At 41.2% G+C, this 26,767-nt stretch overlaps 1 protein-coding gene across 3 annotated transcripts in view; it reads right to left on the reverse strand.

The window, feature by feature from the left end:
- Positions 1–26,767, reverse strand: part of csmd2 (CUB and Sushi multiple domains 2) — a 632,593-nt gene that overhangs the window by 24,897 nt on the left and 580,929 nt on the right. For all 3 annotated transcript variants that reach the window (XM_062962418.1, XM_062962417.1, XM_062962419.1), the window contains 8 exons: positions 24,334–24,507; positions 17,680–17,865; positions 13,492–13,668; positions 12,209–12,388; positions 9,922–10,095; positions 6,015–6,188; positions 4,593–4,666; positions 1,878–1,989 (listed from right to left, as the gene is read on the reverse strand). In XM_062962418.1, the coding sequence (XP_062818488.1) occupies positions 1,878–1,989; positions 4,593–4,666; positions 6,015–6,188; positions 9,922–10,095; positions 12,209–12,388; positions 13,492–13,668; positions 17,680–17,865; positions 24,334–24,507 (1,251 nt within the window). The remainder of the gene's footprint in view (positions 1–1,877; positions 1,990–4,592; positions 4,667–6,014; positions 6,189–9,921; positions 10,096–12,208; positions 12,389–13,491; positions 13,669–17,679; positions 17,866–24,333; positions 24,508–26,767) is intronic.

Consider the following 26,767-nt stretch of genomic DNA (forward strand, 5'->3'; position numbering starts at 1 on the left):
AGCCATAAGCCAAATGCAATGTCATAAATGACTCAAATGTTGTATCCCATCATTGTACTGTAACTTGATCCTAGCCAATGGTTTGTTGACCGAAATAAAGGCTGACTGACTGACTGATTTGTTCTCTGTCTTGAAGCACCCAAGATAAATGATCTAGCAAGGCCTTCTAAACACAACACCCTACACCACTACACAGTTGTTAATATTGGTGTAAGAACTCTAGAGCCCATTTGTCTGGGTTTTTTTTTTTTGGTGTCATGAGCGACTTGAGAAACTGCAAGTCGCATCTGGTGTGAGAGAATTATTATTATTATTATTATTATTATTATTATTTTTATTTTAATTTTATTATGACACAGCAAACAAGATAGACATGCTGGATTTCGTATCACAAAATCACAAGTTGAACACTTCCCAAGTGTCTAGGACAGTGTGATACATTTTCGGATAATGCTTGGAGATCCCAGTAGGGTGGCCTTTTGCAGTTGGTAGATCGTGATTTTGTCAACGTCTATTGTTTCCAAATGCCGGCTGAGATCTTTTGGCACGGCACCCAATGTGCCGATCACCACCGGGACCACCTGCACTGGTGGTTGTTGTTATTATTATTATTATTATTATTATTATTATTATTATTATTATTATTATACACAAGTCACCCTTGTGTGGAGCTGAACAAACAACTCCTCATATGTATGCTTGCCCACAATGCCCTGCCTCATGCACGGAGGAGGCGTTGTTTAAAGCTACGGACAATACGATTGCTGTTGCCTGCTTTTGGTCCAAAACTATTTATCTGTTTGTGATTCCTTTATTTTATCACTTTTAAACTTATTTATTATGCAATGCTTTTGACACAAAATAAATAATAATAATAATAATAATAATAACAACAACAACAATTATTATTATTATTATTATTATTATTATTATTATTATTATTAATACCCCACCACCATCTCCCCGAAGGGACTCAGGGCGGCTTACATGTGGGACCAGGCCTGGAGCAACTAAAACACAGTTAAAAACATGATAACATATAACAATCCAAATAAACAATTAAAAACAGCAGGGCATAAAAACATCATTAAAATGTATCAAAACCAAACCACAACAACCAGTAACCAGGGTTATGGTGGGCATGATCAGAATTAGAAAGGGCCACTAGACATGTCACTAATGATTAGCCACTAATCGTGCAATATTAGATATGACTTTATAGAATGAGGATGACAGATAAATTAGCAAGGACATTGCCCAGGGGATGCCCGGATGTTTGATGTTTTACCCTCCTTGTGGGAGGCTTCTCTCATGTCCCCGCACAAGGAGCTGGAGCTGACAGAGGGAGCTCATCCACACTCTCCCCGGCTTGGATTTGAAGCAGCAACCTTCACGTCAGCAACCCAACCTTCAAGTCAGCAGTCCTGCCAGCACCAGGGGCTCAATTTTTCTGGTGATAGGGGTCATGCTCATTTTACCCCACTAGAATAGTTGGAAAGGGTGAATGTGGAACTTGTGGCTCTTTAAGTGTTGCTGGAATCCAGATCTCACTATCTCTAGATGGCATGGCCATCCAAGGAAGCTGGGAGCTATAGTACACAATCACATATTCTGATTCTGAATATGAGCTGTTTTGAGACAGCCCATCTTGATTATCCACAATCCTGACCATTTGCTTCCCAGATGGTCTACATAACCATCTGGAATCTGTTGGTCTCCAGCTCTATCTTCTTCCAAGCCATAGAACCAGGTTTTAAGGTGTCATATGTTTTACTTTATCTCCAAGTCACAAGGCATTTTTGTCCAGCCTATATTGCAAAAGTTTCGTGAGCGATTCTTCTTAATAAAATAAAATATAATCAAGGCGCAAGACTCACGGATGCAGTCCGGTTGCACTCCGCTCCATGTCAGATTTGGAAGGCACGTTCTTGTGGTGGATCCTTGCAAAAGGTAACCTTTGTGACATTTGAAAAAGACAACACTCCCGATCTGTTGGAAAGAGGAAACAGGCATTAGTTGGGCCAAGTGGCTTTAATGATACATTTGCCTGTTCGGTTTTAACCACATCTATCTGTTAGATGTCACTAGCTGTGCCTGGCCATGTGTTGCTGTGGCGAAGTATGGTGGTATGGGAAATAAAGTATTGAGGAATTGGTGGTAGTTAAGGTAAAGGGTAAAGGTGTGGAGTCCAGATAATCCAGTTAAAGCAGATAATATAAGATTATAAATGGGTTATATAGCTGTGTGGAAGGGCCTTGAGTCTACACTGCCATCTGATCCAGTTAAAATCAGATAATCTGTATTTTATAGACAGTGTGGAAGAGGCCTAAGTGAGGCCTAACTCTGCCTGTCCCCTGGGTGAGTGGGTTGCTAGGAGACCAAGTGGGCGGAGCTTAGCCTTCTAACTGGCAGCAATTGGACAAAAACAATTATTCCTCTCCCTCTAATTAGGACTTTATTTTTCTTTTCTTTTTGTTGTATCAACCTAGAGGCGTGGACGATGGGTTGTGTTGTCAATTTTCGAGGTTGTGGGGTGTTTAGTTTTGTTGTTTTGGCGGTCGCCAGGATTCCATCATTCTTTTATATATATATAGTGGTGAACAAGAGAGCCATTGCTAAATGCTTTCTAATCCAACAGAACGTTAGCCAGCTCTTCCATAAAAATTCTACCCATTGTTCCAGCTTCATGATTACATTACAACTCTCCAAGTGATCAGAGTTTGTTTGAGCGCCATAGTTTGGGATTAACAGGGGAAATCAGAACTAATGCACTGAAAACCCAGGATTAAGGGTGACAAATTAGAAGCTTTGCAAGAGGGAGGGGAGAAAGCTACTTTGGAGCAAATGCCCCCCAAAATGTATTATTAATACCTTCTTGTGAGTCATCTTGGTGAATAAGATGCTTTTCGGGGGGAAAAACGACGTCACATGCAAATGGCTTCATGGGATTAAGTGAGAGAGACACAGGCAATTTACAAGAGGATTTAGCTGTCTCGTTCCTCCGAAAATTGGTTGAAATTGATCAGCGTGCATGGATCAATAGTAAGAGTTTGGTGTTACTCAAGTTTTGCTTATTTCTGTGAGCAAACTATTTCCAAACGGAGTATTCTGCTCAATGCAGATACAGTTGAGGGTTGAATGAAAAGTAATGCCTCCACCTTCGTAATTCCTCAACAAATGGCAGTCCTGGTATGCAGCAGGTACTGGCTTATCCAGTAGACTCTCCTCTACAGTTCCATTTGGCGGGAAGCCTTAGCATTGAACGGTTGTGTTGTTAAAGTGAGAAGTATGGAACTCTGCACAGACAGGGAAGCCTTAGCATTGAACGGTTGTGTTGTTAAAGTGAGAAGTATGGAACTCTGCACAGACGGGGAAGCCTTAGCACTGAACGGTTGTGTTGTTAAAGTGAGAAGTATGGAACTCTGCACAGACGGGGAAGCCTTAGCATTGAACGGTTGTGTTGTTAAAGTGAGAAGTATGGAACTCTGCACAGACGGGGAAGCCGTAGCATTGAACGGTTGTGTTGTTAAAGTGAGAAGTATGGAACCCTGCACAGACGGGGAAGCCTTAGCATTGAACGGTTGTGTTGTTAAAGTGAGAAGTATGGAACTGCACAGACGGTTGATCAATGCGACTTAAGCAATTCTTGACAGCAGAAGGTGTCACCCCAAAGGAGATTCATCAGAGAATGCAAACTGTTTATGGGAATTGTGTTGATGTCAGTACTGTGTGTCGTTAGGCGAGTAAGTTTAAAGATATTGAGGCGGGAACATCTGACTTGCATGACAAGCGAAGAGTTGGACGTCCTGTGACAGCAGGACAGCAAAAGGTTGACAGATGGATTCAGGATGATCGTCGTATCACTCAGAGAGAAATTTCAAGCATAATCGGCATCTCACAAGAACGTGTGGGTCACATTATTGCTTTGCTTGGCTATCGGAAGATCTGTGCACGATGCGTCCTGTGAGACGCTGGTTGCGGAAACAGAGTGTCGACTTCTTCCGTGACGGCTTCAGAAAACGTGTTCATCGTTGGCAGAAATGTATCCAATTGTCTGGTGATTATGTGGAAAAGTGAATAGTGGTAGTTAAAGAGCACATTCTAAGGATTATTTCTGCGTTTGATTTATTAAAATATTCTCATCCAAACCCAAGTAACGAAGGTGGAGGCATTACTTTTCATTCAACCCTTGTAGGATAGAGTGCATACTGTGGAGTTTGAGTGTTTGACTACAACTATGGAGACCTGGGTGCGAATCGGTTATGGAAACGCATTGACTAATCCTGGCTCACACATTCTCAGTCCTAGACAACCCCATGATAGGTTCACCTGAGGGCTGTCATCAACCAGAAATGATCTGAAGGCAGACAAGAACATCGATTTGTACCATGAATGTAGTATGAAAACTGGCTGTGGAAGAATATCAAGAATATTTTGTTTAAACCAAGATATTTTTTTCTGTGTTTGGAAGGGCTTCCATTAACATAGAAAGCATTTGATGGGTGGATTTATATATGGAACAAGTTAAGGAAATCATCTGCAGAGAAGAGGAAACGAAAAAGAGAAAGAGAGAGAAGATGACAACGTATTACCTGATAACCTTGGGAATTGTTTTGTGTTCCAAAAAGGGGCACACCAGGATCCACGCATGTGGTGAGAGTTGAATCTGTATAAAAGGAATATGCAAATATAATCATAATTTAATATACTATGTCCCTCCCCATGTTGCAGCTAAGTCTTGAGTCCGCCCAGTGAGTTGTTGATTTATGTGTTTCTGGTATCACAGTTCATACTTTGGGCAACAAATAGAAGGACTTGAATTGGAAACATATGGATCGACGACCTTAAGAATGAAATGGAATACTTAGGATGCCATAAGTAAGACTTAGCAGCCAATGTGGTGTAAGGATTTGAGTGCTGAAAAACAGAGTTCAGATCCCTGCTTGGCCATGAAAACCTACCGCGTGATCTTGAGCAAGTCGCACACACCTACTCTAAGGAGCCGGGCTGTGGCGCAACTGGTTAGTAGCCATCTGCAATAAATCACTACTGACCGAGAGGTCATGAGTTTGAAGCCTGCCCGGGTCGAATTGAGCTCCCAACCATTAATAGCCTAGCTCGTCATTGACCTAAGCAACTCAAAAGACAGTTGCATCTGTCGAGTAGAAAATTTAGGTACCACTTTATGCGGGGAGGCTAATTTAACTAATTTAGGTAAAGGTAAAGGTTTCCCCTGACATTAAGTCCATTCATGTCTGACTCTGGGGGTTGGTGCTCATCTCCACTTCTAAGCTGAAGAGCCGGCGTTGTCCATAGGCATCTCCAAGGTCATGTGGCCATAGGCATGACTGCATGGAGCGCCGTTACCTTCCCACCGGAGTGATACCTATTGATCTACTCACATTGGCATGTTTTCAAACTGCTAGGTTGGCAGGAGCTGGAGCTAACAGTGGCCGCTCACGCCACTCCCAGGGCTTGAACCTGGGACCTTTCGGTCTGCAAGTTCAGCAACTCAGCGCTTTAATGCACTTCGCCACCGGGGCTAATTTAACTAATTAGCGGGGAGACTAATTTAATTAATTTATGACATCTTAAAACCTTCCAGCAGCGTGCAGAAGAATGAGGAAGTACTCCATCTAAGGACTCGGTGTCACAAGTGGACAATGAGGCGGCAGCTCCCCCGGTGGCCGGAATCGAGCATACCTTCATGAAGCCGGAAGCTGGAAAATGTTAAATTGCCTCTGTGTCTGTCTATATATGTCGTATGTCTAATGGCATTTAATATGTACATTGTGATCTGCCCTGAGTCCCCTCCAGGGTGAGAAAGAAAGATGGAATATAAATACTGCAAATAAATAATAAGTCGGGAATCACTTGAAGGAATGCAACAAGAAGTTAAGCATATGACATTGTAATTACTGAAGGGATTTTTTCATTATGTCATGAGTTTGTGTATGTGTGTGCATAGGGAAATGAACTATATGAGGGTCTCTTCCCAATGGTCTTCGTCCTACCTATGCAGCTTGGCTGAGTCCCGCTCCATGTTCCGTCAGATTGGCAGAACCTCCTCGCTGACCCTACTAGCAGCAATGGTGGCGAGCAGGAATAGGAGACAAAAGAACGGTAGGTAAAGCCCCTGTCTTCACGTTTCCCTTCCGCTGGAATTCCTGGATCGCCACAGAAGACAGCTGCAAGAGAGCCAATGAGTCATCTCAACAAAGGTCAGTTCATTGGAGGAGATCTATTCAAGTACCATAAATACTCGAGTATAAGCTGACCCGAATATAAGCCGAGGCACCTAATTTTACCACAAAAAACCCTGGGAAAACATTGACTCCAGTATAAGCCAAGGATGGTAAATTTCAGAAATAAAAATAGGTACCAATAAAAGTACATTAATTGAGGCATCAGTAGGTTAAATGTTTTTGAATATTTACATCAAGCTCAAATTTAAGATAAGACTGTCCAACTCTGATCAAATCATTATTCTCATCTTCTTCAATATAAATGTGCTTATGTATCCTTTTAATAATAATAGATTAAAATACATGTAATAATAATAATAATAATAATAATAATAAATACAGGAAAATAATACAAGTACAGTAGAGTCTCACTTATCCAACATAAACGGGCCGGCAGAATGTTGGATAAGCAAATATCTTGGATAATAAGGAGGGATTAAGGAAAAGCCTATTAAACATCAAATTAGGTTATGATTTTACAAATTAAGCACCAAAATATCATGTTAGACAACAAATTTGACAGAAAAAGTAGTTCAATATGCAGTAATGCTATGTAGTAATTACTGTATTTACAAATTTAGCACCAAAATATCATGATGTATTGAAAACATTGACTACAAAAATGCGTTCGATAATTCAGAATGTTGGATAAGCGAGTGTTGGATAAGTGAGACTCTACTGTAATAATAGAGTAAAATAATAAATGCAATAATAATAATAATAATAAGATCAGAGTGAAATAATAAATGTATTATTAATAATAATAAAAATAGAGTAAAATAAATGTAATAGTAGCAACAATAATAGAGGAAAAATAATAAATGTAATAATACCAATAATAATAGAGAAAAATAATAAATGTACCATATATGCTCAAGTATAAGCTGACCCAAATATAAGCCAACCAGGACCCTCACCCAAGTATAAGCAGAGGGGGGCTTTTTCAGTCTTAAAAAAAGGGCTGAAAAATTAGGCTTATACTCGAGTATATACAGTCATTAAACTTACTTATGTGTTGGTTTAAAGTGCTTCAAACCAACTGACCAAAATCTCCCGGTCAAAATTAATGTGCATTTCCTGACACGTACACTTTGCTGAGAGCGTTGTTTTTCTTCAAAGAGGGGCTGATATTGGCCAGAAGGGATACACGGGTTTCTTTCCCGGCGCTTCTGTCTTGTTGTCAATTATTCTTTAATTACTTTTCACCTTCCCACCATCTCCTGGCAGGCAGGTTGAAGGAGAACAGAAGGCAAGCTTCTATTTTTTTCATCCTTCTACACTTGCTTTTGCTGAGATTTTAAAAGGGATCTGCAATCGCATGATGGCAAATCACCATGTGGCACGGCGCTAAACAGGAAAACCTGTTTGTTCTACAACAGGTGGGGTGAAGTGCACCAAATGCAAGCTGCTGCTTTGCAATCTTTTAAATGGCTTTTGTACAGCTGCCAATAGATTGGAGAGAGGAAGGGAGGGAATATGACAGCTCAAAGCTCAGCATTATCAGAACACAGTGTTTGGAGTTGGAGAAAGTGCAGCACAAGTCCACCAAAATCCCTACTCCTGATTTTTTACCAACTTCCCCACTTAGACCTTAAATGGCTTAGGGTTAGGTTTTCCTCTGGCATTAAGTCTAGTTGTGTCCGACTCTGGGGGTTGGTGCTCATCTCCATTCCTAAGCCAAAGAGCCGGCGTTGTCCGTAGACACCTCCAAGGTCATGTGGCCGGCATGTGGGAGCGCCGTGACCTTCCCCCTGGAGCGGTACCTATTGATCTACTCACATTTGCATGTTTTCGAACTGCTAGGTTGGCAGAAGCTGGTGCTAACAGCAGGAGCTCACCCCTCTCCCCGGATTAGAACTGCCAACCTTTCAGTCAACAAGTTCAGCAGCTCAGTGGTTTAATCTGCTGCACCACCGGGGTGTCCTAAATGGTTTAACCCACTACTAAAATGGGGATTTATTTTGCATAAAATTTGCACATGATTAATCTGTCCATAGACATCATGTGGCCGGCATGTGGGAGCGCCATGACCTTCCCACTGGAGCGGTATCTATTGATCTACTCACATTTGCATGTTTTCGAACTGCTAGGTTGGCATAAGCTGGTGCTAACAGCAGGAGCTCACCCCTCTCCCCAAATTAGAACTGCCAACCTTTCGGTCAAGAAGTTCAGCAGCTCAGCGGTTTAACCCGCTGCGCCACCGGGGTGTCCTAAATGGCTTAACCCACTACTAAAATGGGGATTCATTTTGCATAAAATTTGCACATGATTAATCTGTATTGAACACATCAAGAATCAACATTTCTGCTTTGGAATGTTATTTTCCATGTAGAAATGCTGTTTCCCGCACAGAAAACTTAATTAGCCGCTCTGAGTCCTTTTGTGGAGAGAAAAAACCGGGATATGAATAAACGTAATAATAATCGGAGATATATTCTGTGTAAAATTCACACAAGATTGATGAACGCAGAAAACAGTATTTTCTGCACAGAAAGCAACTTCTGGACAGATATTTTTTTGAGTGTGAAATAATATTGTCCATACAGAACATGCTGTTTTCTGCACAAAATGATCACGTGCGATTTTTGTGAAGAATCAGTCCAAACCTCTGAATAATCTCCGAAGACTGCTTGGTTTTATACTTTCTCACACTGGGCAGAAAATAGCTGCAATTACTTCACCTACGTTCAAGAAAAATCTTAGTGAAGAACTACATTTCTATTATTATTATTATTATTATTATTATTATTATTATTATTATTATTATTATTATTATGACACAGCAAACAAGATAGATATGCTGGATTTCGTATCACAAAATCAGCATATCTATCTTGTTTGCTGTGTCATTATTATTATTATTATTATTATTATTATTATTATTATTATTATTACAGTAGAGTCTCACTTATCCAACATAAACGGGCCGGCAGAACGTTGGATAAGCGAATATGTTGGATAATAAGGAGAGATTCAGGAAAAGCCTATTAAACATCAAATTAGGTTATGATTTTACAAATTAAGCACCAAAACATCATGTTAAACAACAAATTCGACAGAAAAAGTAGTTCAATACACAGTAATGCTATGTAGTAATTACTGTATTTATGAATTTAACACCAAAATATCACAATGTATTGAACTACAAAAATGCGCTGGATAATCCAGAATGTTGGACAAGCGAGTGTTGGATAAATGAGACTCTACTGTATTATTATTGTTATTATCATCATCATCAATATTATTATTATTATTATTATTATTATTATTATTATTATTATTATTATTATTATTATTATCATAATCTCCCCCAAAATGGTTAAAATCAGTCGAAAATAAAACCAGATGTAAGAGAAGTCACTTCTGGTTGCTTTCTGTACAGAAAGTCATCTGTTGCTCAATAAAATTCTCTCTGAATAAGATATTGACATCTGATTCAATTGGGCACAATTGCCATTGGAGATGGGTTTAGCATAGGGAGAGGCATCCTGAATGGGGAACATGGGCCAATTTCCGTTGCTTTAGAGACAGAGCAACATATTCAGGAACACCAGAAATGTCATCAACAGTCCATTCAATGAACCAGGTAACACTTGGCTGGGGTGGACACAATGAAAGATGTCCTACACATTCCACCATTGATTGAGCTAAAGCCCAGTCCAGTTTATCTGCTTACGGAAACACTGTGGGATTTCTCCGGTCCACGTTCCGTTGCCTTCACAAGTCAGGACAGCGGGCAGGGAGAGCTGGTATCCTTCCAAGCAGGTGTAGCTCACACTGGAACCCCAGCTGAAGTCGGATCCCACAACCTTTCCATTGGGGACCACTTGCGGAGGTTTACATAGGATAGCTAGACAGAAGGTGGAGGAAAGTTATCATTAGTTCCCGGTCAAGAGCTGTTTTGCATTGTAGCTCTCCATTTTCCCAATATGAGATCCAAAGTTGCTTAAATTACTTGTTAAAATGGTTAAACAATGGGCATTTCAATGGGCATTCCTAAAAAAAAAATCTAGATCCTTCCAAAAAAAAATCTCGGTGACATCATCTATATCCCTTAGTGTGATGACTCATGGGCCATGTAGTCCCGTTCCTAGCACTGTTGTGACAGATGAAGAGGAAAACTTAGGTTTCCCACCGTTTCAGCCAGAATTGGAGCTTTTTCAGCCAGAATTGGAGCCTTTGCACCTGCAGGAGATTTGCCTTCCAGAAGTCTGCCAAACAAGCCTTGAGCCGAAATCTCCCCCATTTTCTCGCCGTGATTATTATAAACAACAGAAAGGCGCTCAGGAGGCGTCTCGCAGGAGCGCTAGGATTGCTGCCAGGCATTCAGCTGATTAAGCCTGCTTCCCATGGGAAACTTTAGGGAGTCATGCATCTAGACACAGAGAATGGCTTTCGGTTCTGGTTCCCCAGAGAAATGTTCTTTGGCGGGAAAACGAGACCCTATTTAGGTGATTTGCCCACGTAGGAATCTTGCGGAGTCAATTCGTCAGCTTCGGGAGTAGGTTGTGTGTGGACTACGCTACTCCCGCGTCCAAGCCCTTTGTTCCCGTTTCCAGCCTTGCCTTGCTTCCCAGGACCTTGCCTTGCTCCACGGACCTTGCCTTGCTTTCCGGACCTCGCCACAAATTTACCACGGATCCTGTTCTTGCTCCTCGTTTCTTGTTGCCTTGAATTAAGCCTAGTGTTCCAAGAATCAAGTTTACTTCCTAGCCTTGCTTAAGTTTCATGGACTAAAGGACCTTGTCATCTCCCCTCACTTTGCTTGGCAAAGTGAGTGTTTCGGTTACTGGATTACAACTTTGGACCTTAATATTTTATATTGGACATTGTTTCTTTGGACTAATTTTGACCTTTCCTGAAAGGTCTACTTCTGGACTATTGTCTACACTTGTTTTTATTAACTTTATATATTTCCACAATAAATATATTAGATAGATTCTGGCCTCTGTGTATGGTTATTGGTGCTCTGCAGCCTGGGTCCTGACACTTAGAGTGCATCTATACTCTAGAATTAATGCACTTTTATACCACTTTAACTGCCATACCTCAATGCTATGACATCTTAGTAGTTGTGATATGGTTATGCATCAGATATCTACAAGATCTTTAATTTTCTCTGCCAAAGAGTGCTGGCACTTCACAGTGTAGTTCTATAGGAAAAAATGGGTTCTCAAGGACTTGAACTAACAAGTGTCCACTATATGGAATAATCACAATGTATTAAATATCATTAAACATTGTGTTATACACAATAAATGAATATAAATTTGAGATAAATGGTTCTGTGTTTAATGTATCAAGAGAACAACTTGTAAGCCACTGCATATTCCCAATAGGTTCCACGGTATTTAAGAATGACTGTATTGAGTACATGCTTGAATTGTTTGAACTAAATAACAAAAGTAGTATGTATTAGTAGTTAATTTTACCAAGCCAGAAAACACTTTATACAATTGTATTAATGTTACCCAATACTTTCAGACCCTACCACCAGACGAAGACTATAAGTAGTCGAAACCGGATGTGGATCAGGGGTCTACTCTTCTTTGATGAAGAAATAAGAAGATAACCAAGAAAGTTGATTACATTGTGAATGTAACTACCATTCATCATACTGTGAATGCAAAAGTTTGATTGGCTTTTGTAACCATTTATCTGAAATTTATATCCGTTTATTGTGTATAATACAATGTTTAATGATATTTAATACATTGTTATTATTCCATTTAGTGGACACTTGTTATTTCACAGTGTAGTAACACTGAATCTCCCATGGAAGCTGAGGAGCAGCCACAGAGAAGACTACTAGATGGATGGAGAGAAAACACTCCCTCAAAGATTGTAAGGCTTGGGCAGGTCTATATGCTGAGATATATTTCTCCCACAATCCATGTTTCTTTGGAAAGCTGCAGAACATACAGGTCTCTTGAGATACTATCATGCCAATGATGTGCACATACCTTTGCAGACAGGTCTGGTGCCATTCCAGGTCCGGTCTTTGGTGCACATCAGAGCAGAAGCCCTGTCTGACTCCATCATGTAGCCAGGCATGCACTGGAAGACGACCGACGTATTGTAGGTGAAATCACTGCCCAACCGAATGCCATTGGCCGGAATGCCAGGGTCGCCGCAGTTTATCACTGGAGGGAGGGGAGACATTGACAAGTTGATTATTTTCGTTGAAGTCTCCATCACCTTTTTGAAAAACTGGGAAACGTTATTAAAGGCATCTTCTCTTTTTGGTTGCTGAAGGACATCAAGTGCAGTATTGACCCCTGCATCCAAGGAACCAGTACCCATGGTTTCATTATTTATTTATTTTATTTATTTACAGTATTTATATTCCACCCTTCTCACCCTGAAGGGGACTCAGGGCGGATCACATTGCACACATATAAGGCAAACATTCAGTGCCATAACATAGAACAGAGACAGAGACAGACGCAGGCACGGGCTGGCCTTGAACTCATGACTTCTTGGTCAGAGTGATTTGTTGCAGCTGGCTGCTAACCAGCCTGCTCCAGAGCCTGGATCCACATCCAACAAAACATGCTTTCTCTAGGTTTTCCAGCATGAGTATATGGCACATATGTCAAACTCAAGGAATTTGACACTTCTTCTCTATGGTATTCTTGGGGTAGAAGTTCTTCATTTCAGTAGATTCTCTAACATCTGCAGTTTTGTGTATCCATGCAATTTCCGTGTCGGGGCGAGCACCCGACAATTAAAATAAAAAATAGCCCCTGCTCGTTGTTGACCTAAGCAACCTGAAAGATAGTTGCATATATCAAGTAGGAAATTTAGGTACTACTTGTATTTGGGGAGGCTAATTTACGACACCATAAAAATCACCCAGCTGCTGTTGGAATGAGGAAGTTGCTGTCGTAGTGGATGATGAAACAGCTGCTCCCCCTGTGGCCGGAATCAAGCACACCCTCAGGAAGCTGGAGAAGGTTTAAATTGCCTCTGTGTCTGTCTCTGTCTCTGTTCTATGTTATATGGCATTGAATGTCTGCCTTATATGTGTCAATGTGATTCTCCTTGAGTCCCCTTCAGGGTGAGAAGGGCAGAATATGAATATTTATTTATTTGTTTATTTACAGTAACTTCCTGGAATGTGTCCCCCACAGATCCTGGGGGAACGTACTGTGCAAAATATCAATGCAGATTTTGATAATGTTTTGATAAAGCAAGTAGTTTGAGAAGTTGAGATGAATATGGCTTGGTATATGGAGCTACTCACCTGTACATTCTGGGGTGCTCCCAGTCCAGGTCCCATTGACAGTGCAATGCCTGCTGAGCACACCAGTGGAGTAGTAACCTTCCCGGCACTTGTAGATGATGGAGCTGGCAAACACGAGGCCGTCATTGAAGATCACCCTGGCATTGCTGGGAGTTCCAGGGTTTCCACAAGATATAACTGCAAAGAACAACAGAACCAGTGTTATGTTTGGTAATATAACACAGTGTACCTCATCCCATTTGCCGTCAGAATAGCCACACATTGTGATGAATCTGGCGTATCCTCTGGAGTTTGTTTCTAGGGACCCTGCCCACCCATGGATACCAAAATCCATGGATCCGGCCACCTTGGATGCCCATCTGGCCCCCTGAAGTGGAGCTGGTACTTTAGCTTCTCTATGGAACAACCTTTGGGACTTATCCATGGGACATATGAAAATCCATAACCTTGGCTTCAACTTATACGAGGGTTGAATGAAGAGTAATGCCTCCACCTTCGTTACTTGGGTTTGGATGGGAATATTTTAATAAATCAAACGCAGAAATAATCCTTAGAATGTGCTCTGTAACTACCACTATTCACTTTTCCACATCATCACCAGACAATTGGATACATTTCTGCCAACGATGAACACGTTTTCTGAAGCCGTCACGGAAGAAGTCGACACTCTGTTTCTGCAACCGGCGTCTCACAGGACCCATCGTGCACAGATCTTCCGATAGCCAAGCAAAGCAATAGTGTGACCCACACGTTCTTGTGAAATGCCGATTATGCTTGAAATTTCTCTCTGAATGATACAATGATCGTCCTGAATCAATCTGTCCACCTTTTGCTTGTGAAACTCTGTGGTTGCTATCACAGGATGTCCAACTCTTTGTTTGTCACACAAGTCAGATGTTCCTGCCTCAACATCTTTAAACTTACTCGAACAATGACACACAGGACTCACATCAACACAATCACCATAAACAGCTTGCATTCTCAGATGAATATCCTTTGGGGTGACACCTTCTGCTGTCAAGAATCAATGACTACATGTTGCTTAAGTCACATTGACCGACCATCTGTGCAGGGTTCCATACTTCGCACTTTAACAACACAACCATTCAATGCTAAGGCTTCCCCGTCTGTGCAGGGTTCCATACTTCGCACTTTAACAACACAACCATTCAATGCTAAGGCTTCCCCGTCTGTGCAGAGTTCCATACTTCACACTTTAACAACACAACTGTCCAATGCTAAGGCTTCCCCGTCTGCGCAGGGTTCCATACTTCGCACTTTAACAACACAACCGTCCAATGCTAAGGCTTCCCCGTCTGCGCAGGGTTCCATACTTCGCACTTTAACAACACAACTGTCCAATGCTAAGGCTTCCCCGTCTGCGCAGGGTTCCATACTTCACACTTTAACAACACAACCGTCCAATGCTAAGGCTTCCCCGTCTGCGCAGGGTTCCATACTTCGCACTTTAACAACACAACCGTCCAATGCTAAGGCTTCCCCATCTGCGCAGGGTTCCATACTTCGCACTTTAAGAACACAACCGTCCAATGCTAAGGCTTCCCCATCTGCGCAGGGTTCCATACTTCGCACTTTAACAACACAACCGTTCAATGCTAAGGCTTCCCCATCTGCGCAGGGTTCCATACTTTGCCCTTTAACAACACAACCGTTCAATGCTAAGCTTCCCTGTCTGCGCAGGGTTCCATACTTCGCACTTTGACAACACAACCGTTCAATGCTAAGGCTTCCCACCAAATGGAACTGTAGAGGAAAGTCTACTGAACAAGCCAGTACTTGCCGCATACCAGTACTACCATCTGTTGAGAAGTTACGAAGGTGGAGGCATTACTTTTCATTCAACCCTCGTACCTAAGGTTGGCCTATACTCGAGTATATAAGTCCATTTCTCTCAAATTGAGAGCTTTGAATTGCTTAACGCAGTGACTAAAGGCAGACTTTGTGATTTGTCGGGTTCTTTCCCAACAGCATCATCTTTTGAGTCAGACTTATTGTTGGAACCCCGAGCCTCTATAAACCTTCTCCTTCTCCTCTCCTTGTCCTGAATACAAATAAAAAATGCCTCCAAACCAGGACTCGCAGTGAATTACTTTTCTGCATCCGGATCAGTGAGCCGCTAACATTAAAAGAACGGCCTTGCGGGCATAATGTCCCTATTATTCATAAGGCTGTGATTAAAATGCTCTACCTGGGATTAGTATTTCTGGTTGCTTTCGAACTTGACAAATTATTTATCCCGGGATTAATACATTTAACCCCTTCCTAGGAACTCTGGGTCCTAGGAACAATTTTGAAAAATATAAACGACAATTTGGGAGGGGAGGCTCGACTCCTTTGGCTTCTAGTAAATGGGACGCGGTATCTTTCCTGCCATTGGAATACATTTTCAGCCCGTTTGCAGAGCTCAGCCTTTCTGATGAAAGCATTTCCCTGCTTCTGTGGTTTTTGCTGACTGAGTTTTAAATACTTCTGTAACAGCAACCATCTGAAAAGGAAGCCTGAGGATTATTGCTCTGGATTACCTGTTTCCCCGCTCACTTTTCTTCTAGTAATAGCTACCCAATTCTTCTTTTTTTCACTTTTGACAAAAGAGAGGAATCTGTACATGAATGCTTATGAGGCCTCTAATAGTATATTTCATGTAAATTACTCTGGGGTGTGACAGCTTCAAGAAATGCAAAGCGTTCTTTCTGTTCTGCTTCCTCCAACCAGTGCAATTTACCGAGCCACATCTGAGTCGTTCTTTGCAAGGTCTATTGTTAAATAATAATAATAATAATAATAATAATAACAATAATAATAATAACAATGATAGCTGTGTTGTCGAAGGCTTTCGGGGCCAGGATCACAGGGTTGTTGTGTGTTTTCCGGACTGTATGGCTATGTTCCAGAAGTATTCTCTCCTGATGTTTCACCCACATCTTTGGCAGGCATCCTCAGAGGTTGTGAGGTATAAGTAATATATATATCTATATACAGTAGAGTCTCACTTATCCAAGCTAAACGGGCCGGCAGAAGCTTGGATAAGCGAATATCTTGGATTATAAGGACTGATCAAGGAAAACCTATTAAACATCAAAATAGGTTATGATTTTACAAATTAAGCACCAAAACTTCATGTTATACAACAAATTTGACAGAAAAAGTAGTTCAATACGCAGTAATGCTACATAGTAATTACTGTATTTACGAATTTAGCACCAAAATATCACGATATATTGGAAACACTGACTACAAAAATGGCTTGGATTATCCAGAGGCTTGGATAAGCGAGGCTTGGATTAGTGAGACTCTACTGTATATAAAAATGTAATGTACAATTGTAGGACTGAGTAAACAACAAAACCACTGAACCAAATCACACCAAATCTGGCCACAAAAGACATAGTCATCCAATCTATGACTTTCAAACAAAAAAAAATCTGGCAAATAAAGTCCAAATTAGAGGACGAGGAAGAGCCGTTTTCAACCCTGGTTGCTGGTCAGAAGGGTAGGTCCTGCCCCCTTTAGGCCCCGCCCACTTCATCTCCTAGCAACCCCCCTTGGCCACAATGGCGCCGGGGTACAGTTTAGTTGGGGAATAGGGAAGCAGCAGGGCAAGTCTTTTGCCCCATAACTTGCTTGTAAGTTTCCCAGACGTAGCAGGCATTCTGGATGGCATAAGATTGGTGTGAGGAATTGCACCTTCCTCTAAAGCCAGGCTACAATTCAGAGTAGTTTTGCTGCCCCACTGGCATGGAAGACACCAGCTGCTGCTGGCAGACAGCCCGCCACTCCCCTGATTCTTTGCTGTTAGTAAAGGCTAAGTAGGACTGGAGGAGCAGCTGTCCAGCAACATGTCGGGGTCCCAACTGCCCATGTCTGGGATAAAACTTTATTAGAACAAAGCTTTTAATAATATACATTGTCCATATTTGCAACTAGCTGAAATAGATTTTTTCTTCTATGCATAGTTTAATTACATGTTAATTTGCTTCCAAAGTTTTTCACTGATGTGAACTTTTATCTGTGCCGGTTTTATTATTTGGAAGCCAGCTCAAGTCCCAAGGCTGAAGGGAAGGCAGGAGAAAGAAAGAGAGAGAGAGAGAGAGAGAATAAAAGAAAGAAAGAGAGAGAGTTAAAATATTTTCTATGGGATATTCATGGTAGTCTGTCAAGTGTACCCACCTTCGCATTCTGGCTGGGTGCCACTCCATGTGCCATTGGCCTGGCACACTCTCTGTAGTGAGCCCCGGAGCGTGTAGCCTGGCTCACAGCTGAACGAGATGGTGCTCTCCACTCCTAACTCATCGCCACCATGTCGAATGCCATGGGATGGGATTCCTGGGTCACCGCACAGTCCTTGGTTGCTTCCTGCCAAAACGAAAGCAGGTATACTATCAACTACAGATTGCAACTGAATGGAGGATAGATTCACTATTTTAGGAGCCCCCGGTGGCGCAGTGGGTTAAACCCTCATGCCGGCAGGACTAAAGACTTTAAGGTTGGATTGCTGACCTGAAGGTTGCCGGTTCGAAACCAACCTGGGGAGAGCGTGGATGAGCTCCCTCTATCAGCCCCAGCTCCGTGTGGAGACATGAGAGAAGCCTCCCACAAGGATGGTAGAAAACTTCAAAACATCCATGCAACATCCCCTGGGCAACGTCCTTGCAGACAGCCCATTCACACCAGAAGCAAATTGCAGTTTCTCAAGTCACTCCTGACATGAAAATGTTTTGAATTTGAGTGATGCTAGAGTATGGGGGCCCCTGGTGGCTCAGTGTGTTAAAGCGCTGAGCTGCTGAACTTGCAGACCGAAAGGTCCCAGGTTCAAATCCTGGGAGCGGAGTGAGCTCCCACTGTTAGCCCGAGCTCCTGCCAACCTAGCAGTTTGAAAACATGCAAATGTGAGTAGATCAATAGGTACTGCTCTGGCGGGAAGGTAACAGCGCTCCATGCAGTCATACCAATAGCCACATGACCTTGGAGGTGTCTATGGACAATGCCAGCTCTTCGGCTTAGAAATGGAGATGAGCACCAACCCCCCCAGAGTCGGTCACGACTGGACTTAATGTCAGGGGGAACCTTTACCTTTACCTAGAGTATGTTATACTTATTTAGCACAAGTTGGCATTTGAATACAGATCTAGACACATTCCATTATTTTTGAATGTATATTTTCTGATTGTATATTAGATTGTTTGTGTCAAATAATTAATAAAATTATTTCAAAAAAAAAAAGTGATGTAATTTGCCCATCTGTGCTCTCCACTGCAATGGAGTTACCTTGGAGAGACTATGACAGCTGAATGGCTTCCGTCATTGTGTTGGGTGGAAGTGAATATCAATATCTACAACAAATAACAACTACAAGAAAGGTATATACAAGTATAGGGTTGGCTTATGCCAGTATATATCACGAACAAAATTCCAGTCAAAATGAAGTGGTATTCTTAGGAAGCTGGATTCTATACCTGATCCCACATTCGGCACAACTGCTCCTGCACTTTGGGTGGAACACACACCCAAATATAGTCAGGTTCTCTATATCCATGAATTAAACCAAACATGGATAAAAAAATGTGAACAAAACCCCCCCCCAAAGCAAAGCCTGATTTTGCCTCATATAGAACTTACATTGAATAATAATACAAATAATACTAATACTAATACTAATACTAATACTAATAATAATGGAAAATGAACAAGCAAAGATACTGTGGGACTTCCGAATCCAGACTGACAAAGTTCTGGAACACAACACACCAGACATCACAGTTGTGGAAAAGAAAAAGGTTTGGATCATTGATGTCGCCATCCCAGGTGACAGCCGCATTGACGAAAAACAACAGGAAAAACTCAGCCGCTATCAGGACCTCAAGATTGAACTTCAAAGACTTTGGCAGAAACCAGTGCAGGTGGTCCCGGTGGTGATCGGCACATTGGGTGCCGTGCCAAAAGATCTCAGCCGGCATTTGGAAACAATAGACATTGACAAAATTACGATCTGCCAACTGCAAAAGGCCACCCTGCTGAGATCTGCACGCATCATCCGAAAATACATCACACAGTCCTAGACACTTGGGAAGTGTTCGACTTGTGATTTTGTGATACGAAATCCAGCATATCTATCTTGTTTGCTGTGTCATACAATATAATAATAATAATAATAATAATAATAATAATAATAATAATAATAATAATAATATACATCACACAGTCCTAGACACTTGGGAAGCGTTCGACTTGTGATTTTGTGATACGAAATCCAGCATATCTATCTTGTTTGCTGTGTCATACAATATAATAATAATAATAATAATAATAATAATAATAATAATAATAATAATAATATACATCACACAGTCCTAGACACTTGGGAAGCGTTCGACTTGTGATTTTGTGATACGAAATCCAGCATATCTATCTTGTTTGCTGTGTCATACAATGTTGTTGTGTCAATAATAATAATAATAATAATAATAATAATAATAATAATAATAATAACTTTATTTTTAGACCGTCCTCTCTCCCCAGAGGGACTCAGGGTGGTTAACATACATATAAATGGCACACATTCAATGCCACAGCTACTTCACTAATATCAAAAATAACATACTCATTACAATGAAAGTTTCACATTAGAAAAAATTCCACATGAAATGTTGGCAAACCCTGCTCATACCATTTCATAGACCCTCCGGCACTGGTTTTGATTGTTCACCATTTTCATAAGGGACATTATTTTACAGTGTAATTGTAAAATAATTGCGCCCGAGGCTGTGGCGCAGACGGGAGAGCAAGCCAGTGCAATTAACTGCAATGAATCACTGACCAGGAGGTCATAAGTTCGAGGCCCGCTCAGACCCTATGTTGTTTGTCTTTGTTCTGTGTTAAAAAGGCATTGAATGTTTGCTTATATGTGTAATGTGATCCGCCCTGAGTCCCCTTCGGGGTGAGAAGGGCGGAATATAAATGCTGTAAATAAATAAATAAATAATAAATATATAACAGGATGTGAGCATCCATGAATGTTGGTATCCATGGGGGACGCCAAGGGCCTACTACTTACAGATAATATACCCAAAAAGAACATACTCTTGGGTAGCACTTGAGCACAGCAGCAGCTGTCACTGTTTGCGCATTCACCTTCTCTCCCATTTGGTTTGGTGCGCCAGCTTGGCTCGGCTTCGATCCCAGCGCAAAATTGCAAGATGCTTTAAAACCACCTGTTATCCTCACATAGTCAGAACTCTGGCTTCATTTGGAAACCAAGGGACACAGAGGAGGATCCAATGAGCCAAAAGCTCATTCGCTTTCAGAGTTGAGAGGGATATGAGCCGGCCAAGGTGACACCTTGAAGGCAGGACATTTTGGCAACTGGAACCATCACCATCTGTTCTTGGCTTCAGCCAACCAGCTGGTTTTGTGAACCTAGAAAATTCCCCAAACCAGAGAGGATACATTCTTTGTATTTCCACTTCCAGATTGGGGTCTGTGTGGATGAGAACCTTTGCTCTCCAAAATAAGGATTCTGCCCCGAGTAAAATCTCCCTTCACTCACCAAATTTCTAATATTGTAGCAACTTAAAATTTCAATGTTTACAAATACAGCATAGGAATGGCAAGAAAAAGGAAAGGCAAAGTGGCCAAGAGAATGTAAATGTAGCACATACAAGAATTTGAGGTGCAAATAATTGCATTATCTCACTCTTTGAAAAAAATTGGGAATTAAGAAAAACTTCATTTGGTGGAGCTGTATTTTTATTTAGAGGGACCACATTTTCCTCCTTTGTAGTTATACCTCTTCCTTTTAATTGGACATTTGCAGTTGGCTTCTGCAAGTAACTTATCTATATCTCAATTAATTCTCTGTCATCCCATTTTTTCACCTGCTTATAAATTTTTTTTAAATAAATTTTTATTTTTTAAAACACAAAAAATACATACCGTAGACATACAAAACATTTACAATTCCCACCACCAACACGAGGATTGTTTTCTTTTTACATATTTGTTTCTTTATGAGACAATTTTTATATCTTTATCTTTATCCATTTCCAACCTATATACTATATAACATTTGTATCTTATTTCTTATGGCTTGATCTCCAGATTGATTCATGATATAGTTCTTTAATGGTAAAGAACCTGCTTATAAAATGTCCCAGTTTCTCCCCTTTTCATCTCAGCTTGCTTCAATGACTGAAGACTGAGATCTCAGTGCAAAAGAAAAGGAGAGGAAGGGAGAGAAGCTTGCCTTTCCCAGTAGGCTCAGCCAAAAGCAAACAGCTGCAGATGCTCCTAACTTGAGTCTTTATCCCATTAATAACTTTTTAATAATAATAAAACTTTATTTCTACTTTGCCAACATCTCCCAAAAGGGACTCGGGGCAACTTGCAAAGCACTCATACTGTAACAATAAATAAAAGGCAAAGGTTTTCCCCTGATATTAAGTCCAGTCGTGACCGACTCTGGGGGTTGGTGCTCATCTCTATTTCTAAGCCGAAGAGCCGGCGTTGTTCGTAGACACCTCCAAGGTCATGTGACCGGCATGACTGCATGGAGCGCAGTAATTTAACATAACAATAATTTAAGATAATAATAAGACTTTCATAAGATAAGACTGTCCAACTCTGAATACCTATATACTCAAGTATAAGCCGGCCTGAATAGAAGCCATTACCTTCCTGCTGGAGCAGTACCTATTGATCTACTTACATTTGCATGTTTTCGAACTGCTAGGTTGGCAGAAGCTGGGGCTAACAGCGGGTGCTCATTCCACTCCCGGGATTTGAACCTGGCACCTTTTGGTCCGCAAGTTCAGCAGCTCAGCGCTTTAACACACTGTGCCACCAATAAATACAGTGCAATGAATCCAGATACATCAATATCAAAGGAAAATATACTTCACATCATCAATACATGAAACAATCTATATATATAAAAGAGTGATGGCATCACGGCGACCCACAAAACAACAAAACTACAGGCCCCCCAACCTCGAAATTTGACAACACAACCCATCATCCATGCCTCTAGGTTGATACAATAAAAAGAAAAGAAAAATAAAGTCCTAATTAGAGAGAGAAGAATAATTGCTTTTATCCAATTGCTGCCAGTTAGAAGGCTAAGCTCCTCCAACTTGGTCTCCTAGCAACCCAATAAAAATAATTAAAAACACTAAAAATTAATACAATAAAATACTATAACAGAAAATAACTAAAAATAATACAAGAAAATAATAAAATATAATAAATAAAAATATAACTTACAATAAAATTAATCAAAAATGCAAATAAAGTCAAATAAAAATTACACAACAATTTTTAACCAATACCACCACCACTTTGCCACAGCAACGCGTGGCCGGGCACAGCTAGTACCATAATAAAATCAATCAACCCTAAAATAAACATTGATAAAATGTTACGGTATTATAGACCAAACTGATTCCCAATTAATCATATAAATGTTTGAAGTCAGAAAACCAATGGATTTATAATTTGAACCTTTTGTGCTCTATATCTATTGGTCAAAGAGCCACGTTTTTAGACTGAAAACATGGGAAGGTGAGGGTTAGTTTAATTTGCCAACATCGGATGTTGCTTGACCTCATCTTTCAAATCCCAATTGACCTCAAACAAACTTGTCGCACTTTATCTAAGTTTTAATTTGCAACTTATAGTGTGCACTTTGCTGATCTACTATTACAGCCTCACTGTTTTTAATTCTATGTTTTTAATAAGTGTTTTTTAATTTTCTGGTTAATGTGTAAATGCTACTGCTGGTGCATGCTATTGTTTGTTGATGTATTGTACATTGTTATTGTTTTGTATCTGATATTTCTGTGAGCTGCCCCGAGTCCCCTTCGGGGGAGATGGAGGCGGGATACAAATAAACTACTACTACTACTTCTTCTTCTTCTTCTTCTTCTTCTTCTTATTATTATTATTATTATTATTATTATTATTATTTATTGTATGACACAGCAAACAAGCTAGATATGCTGGATTTTGTTTCACAAAATCACAAGTCGAACACTTCTCAAGTGTCTAGGACTGTGTGATGTATTTTCGGATGATGTGCGCAGATCCCAGTAGGGTGGCCTTTTGCAGTTGACAGACCATATTTTTGTCAATGTCTATTGTTTCCAAATGCTGGCTGATATCTTTTGGCACGGCACCCAGTGTGCCGATCACCACCTGCACTGGTTTCTGCCAGAGTCTTTGAAGTTCAATCTTGAGGTCCTGATAGCGGCTGAGTTTTTCCTGTTGTTTTTCATCAATCCAACTGTCACCTGGGATGGCGACATCAATGATCCAAACCTTTTTCTTTTCCACAACTGTGATGTCTGGTGTGTTGTGTTCCAGAACTCTGTCAGTCTGGATTTGGAAGTCTCACAGTATCTTTGCGTGCTCATTTTCCAATATTTTTGCAGGTTTGTGATCCCACCACTTCTTTACTGCTGGGAGGTGTTACTTGAGGCATAAGTTCCAATGAATCATTTGGGCCACATAGTTGTGCCTCTGTTTGCAGTCTGTCTGTGCGATTTTCTTACAGCAGCTGAGGATATGATCAATGGTTTCGTCGGTTTCCTTGCACAGTCTGCATTTTGGGTCATCAGCTGATTTTTCGATCTTGGACTTAATGGCATTTATTATTATTATTATTATTACTATTATTAAATAAATATTTAGCTATCTATAATCTCTCTAACAAATAGGCCATGTCATGATAAAATGTTGGGGCAGATGTGAGTTCAGTTGTGGACCACCTTGTGAAACTACAGCAAATATGTCATGGGCATCAACCTCTACTATGTTACCAAGGTATCCTACCTGAGCAGTGAGGCAGAGAGCCACTCCAGCGCCCGTCCAACTGGCACATGCGGGTGGAGTTGCCGATCAAGCTCCTCCCTTGCAAGCAGCTGTAACGCACCACCGAGCCGACCGTGTAGACATCTCCCGAGATCTGAGCATGAGGTGGAGATCCTGGGTGGCCACAGGAGACCACTGAAAGAAGAAAGAGGAAAGGTCTATTGAGTGGATGCAGAGTTAATCTTCTAGTACAAACATTCCAAGGAAGAATGCGAGCGGGGCTACTGGGAATCTGTGGGCTTGGTTAACTGAATTATTTCCAAGGGGACCTTTCCCTCTAGTAGATTTGGGTTGTGTCCAGATTGCGATCTTCCAGAAAACCCTTAAACCATCGTTCTCAACCTGGGGTCCCCAGGTATTTTTGGCCTTCAACTCCCTGAAATCCTAACAGCTGGGATTTTTGGGAGTTGTAGGCCAAAAACATCTGAGGATTCCAGTTGAGAAGCACTCGTTGAACAGACTAAAATCAAGATGGGGCTGGTTGTAGATGGGATTCAATTTACTGAAGTCCAATGAATAGGTTGATATGGGCCAATTTCACTATTAGGAAAAGTGAGGGCAAATGGCTCCTTCCAACTCTGGGAGAAATTCACATGGTACACCCACTGCTCTCCTTTCGGAGGCCAGTGATGCTTTGAGGGCTCCGTTGTTGTTGTTGTTGTGCACCTTCACATTCTTTCTGACTTATAGTGCTCCTAACTTGAAATCCATCATGGAGGAGCCTTAAAACCTGGCTCTTCACACAGGCCTTTGGATAAGAACTCCCCATCTGCATGATAAATTTTGCTTCGGTATCCATTTTCTGATAGGTTGCACCTTGTTTTGTTAATTTTTTGTTATGACCACAGGGTTTACACCACTTCAACTCTTGTTCAGCAGCTCAGCGCTTTAACACACTGTGCCACCAGGGGCCCCAAAATGAACAAAACCAGGTTGCAAATATTGCCCAAAAATGCTCAGCAGGGTAAACAACTGCAATGGAAGGGCCAAGATATCTGTTCCAATTTGAAACATGGAAGTCTTTCTTTCCCTATAACCCATGGGCTCCTTTTTGACAGGTCCAAAAGGTAGAAAACACCCAGCGTCCTTTTTTAATAATAGAGAAGAAAGAGAAGGAACGTGGATGCCCACGGAGGGATTCTCTTTGGGAGGGTTTCGGTTTCTCTGCGCTCTTGGCGTCGAGCTGTGAGCAAAGCTGTGCCAAGATTTCCGAAGAGATGCTCCGAGAGCTAACACTTCAGAACGCATGCTGTGGCAAATAATTTAATAACTGATCCTCCAGGAATTACACCTGAGCTAAAAACCTGCGGCTCTGACAGCACTTTTAAGGATTAACAATTTCCTGTGTGCCAGATTCCACTAAGGCAATAATTCACCTATTTTAGCAGGGCATTTTAAACTCGGAATTGCTGGGACAGAGCAATCATATCTCTTGCTCCTCTTTCCTGCAAAGATTAGAGATATTGTTGCCCCATGGAATGACTTTTATCAACATGGGAGGCCAGCTCATTCCATCAGAAGATGGTTCTGATGGAGCCGGTTGGTTAATAATGGGAATTTAGCTTTACTTAGGATTCTCCCTTGTGGTGGATGGAGGCCTGAGACCTCATTAGATGCACCACCGGAATCACCATGGATCTTGGTGAATCCAACAGTGTCCAGAGAGGGACGTGGTTTAGCAACTAGATTTAGCAGTCAACTGAATATATAACCATATATAGGGGCCGGGCTGTGGCGCAGCTGGCTAGTAACCAGCTGCTATAAATCACTACTGACCGAGAGGTCATGAGTTCGAAGCCTGGGTCGGGTTAAGCCTCCAACCATAAAAATAAAAATAATTTTTAAAAAATAGCCCCGGCTTGCTGTTGACCTAGCAGCCTCGAAAGACAGTTGCATCTGTCAAGTAGGGAAAATTTAGGCACGCTTTATGCGGGAGGCTAATTTAACTAATCTACAAGACCATAAAACTGCTCACGAGGAAAAGAATGAGGAAGAACAGCCACCAATGGACAGTGAAGCAACAGCTCCCCCTGTGGCCGGAATCGTGAAGCTGGAAAGATGTTAAAAATGCCTCTGTGTCTGTCTAAAACTGAATGTTGTTTGTCTGTTGGCATTGAATGTTTGCCATATATGTGTTCATTGTAATCCGCCCTGAGTCCCCTTCGGGGTGAGAAGGGCGAAATATAAATACTGTAAATAAAATAAATAAATAAATAACCAGCAACCAGCATCATCTAAAGCAGTGGTGTCCAACCTTTGGGTTTTCCAGGTGTTTAGGACTCCAACATACGATAGTCTATGTACAAAGAAAATGTGTCCAAATAACATATATTATTAAACTTCCCCGTACAAAGCTCAATTTGGCCGTACTCGACAAAATGAAAAGGAGCAACAG

This window comes from Anolis carolinensis, unplaced genomic scaffold (assembly GCF_035594765.1).
Source record: "Anolis carolinensis isolate JA03-04 unplaced genomic scaffold, rAnoCar3.1.pri scaffold_10, whole genome shotgun sequence".
In the NCBI taxonomy this organism is placed as follows: domain Eukaryota; kingdom Metazoa; phylum Chordata; class Lepidosauria; order Squamata; family Dactyloidae; genus Anolis; species Anolis carolinensis.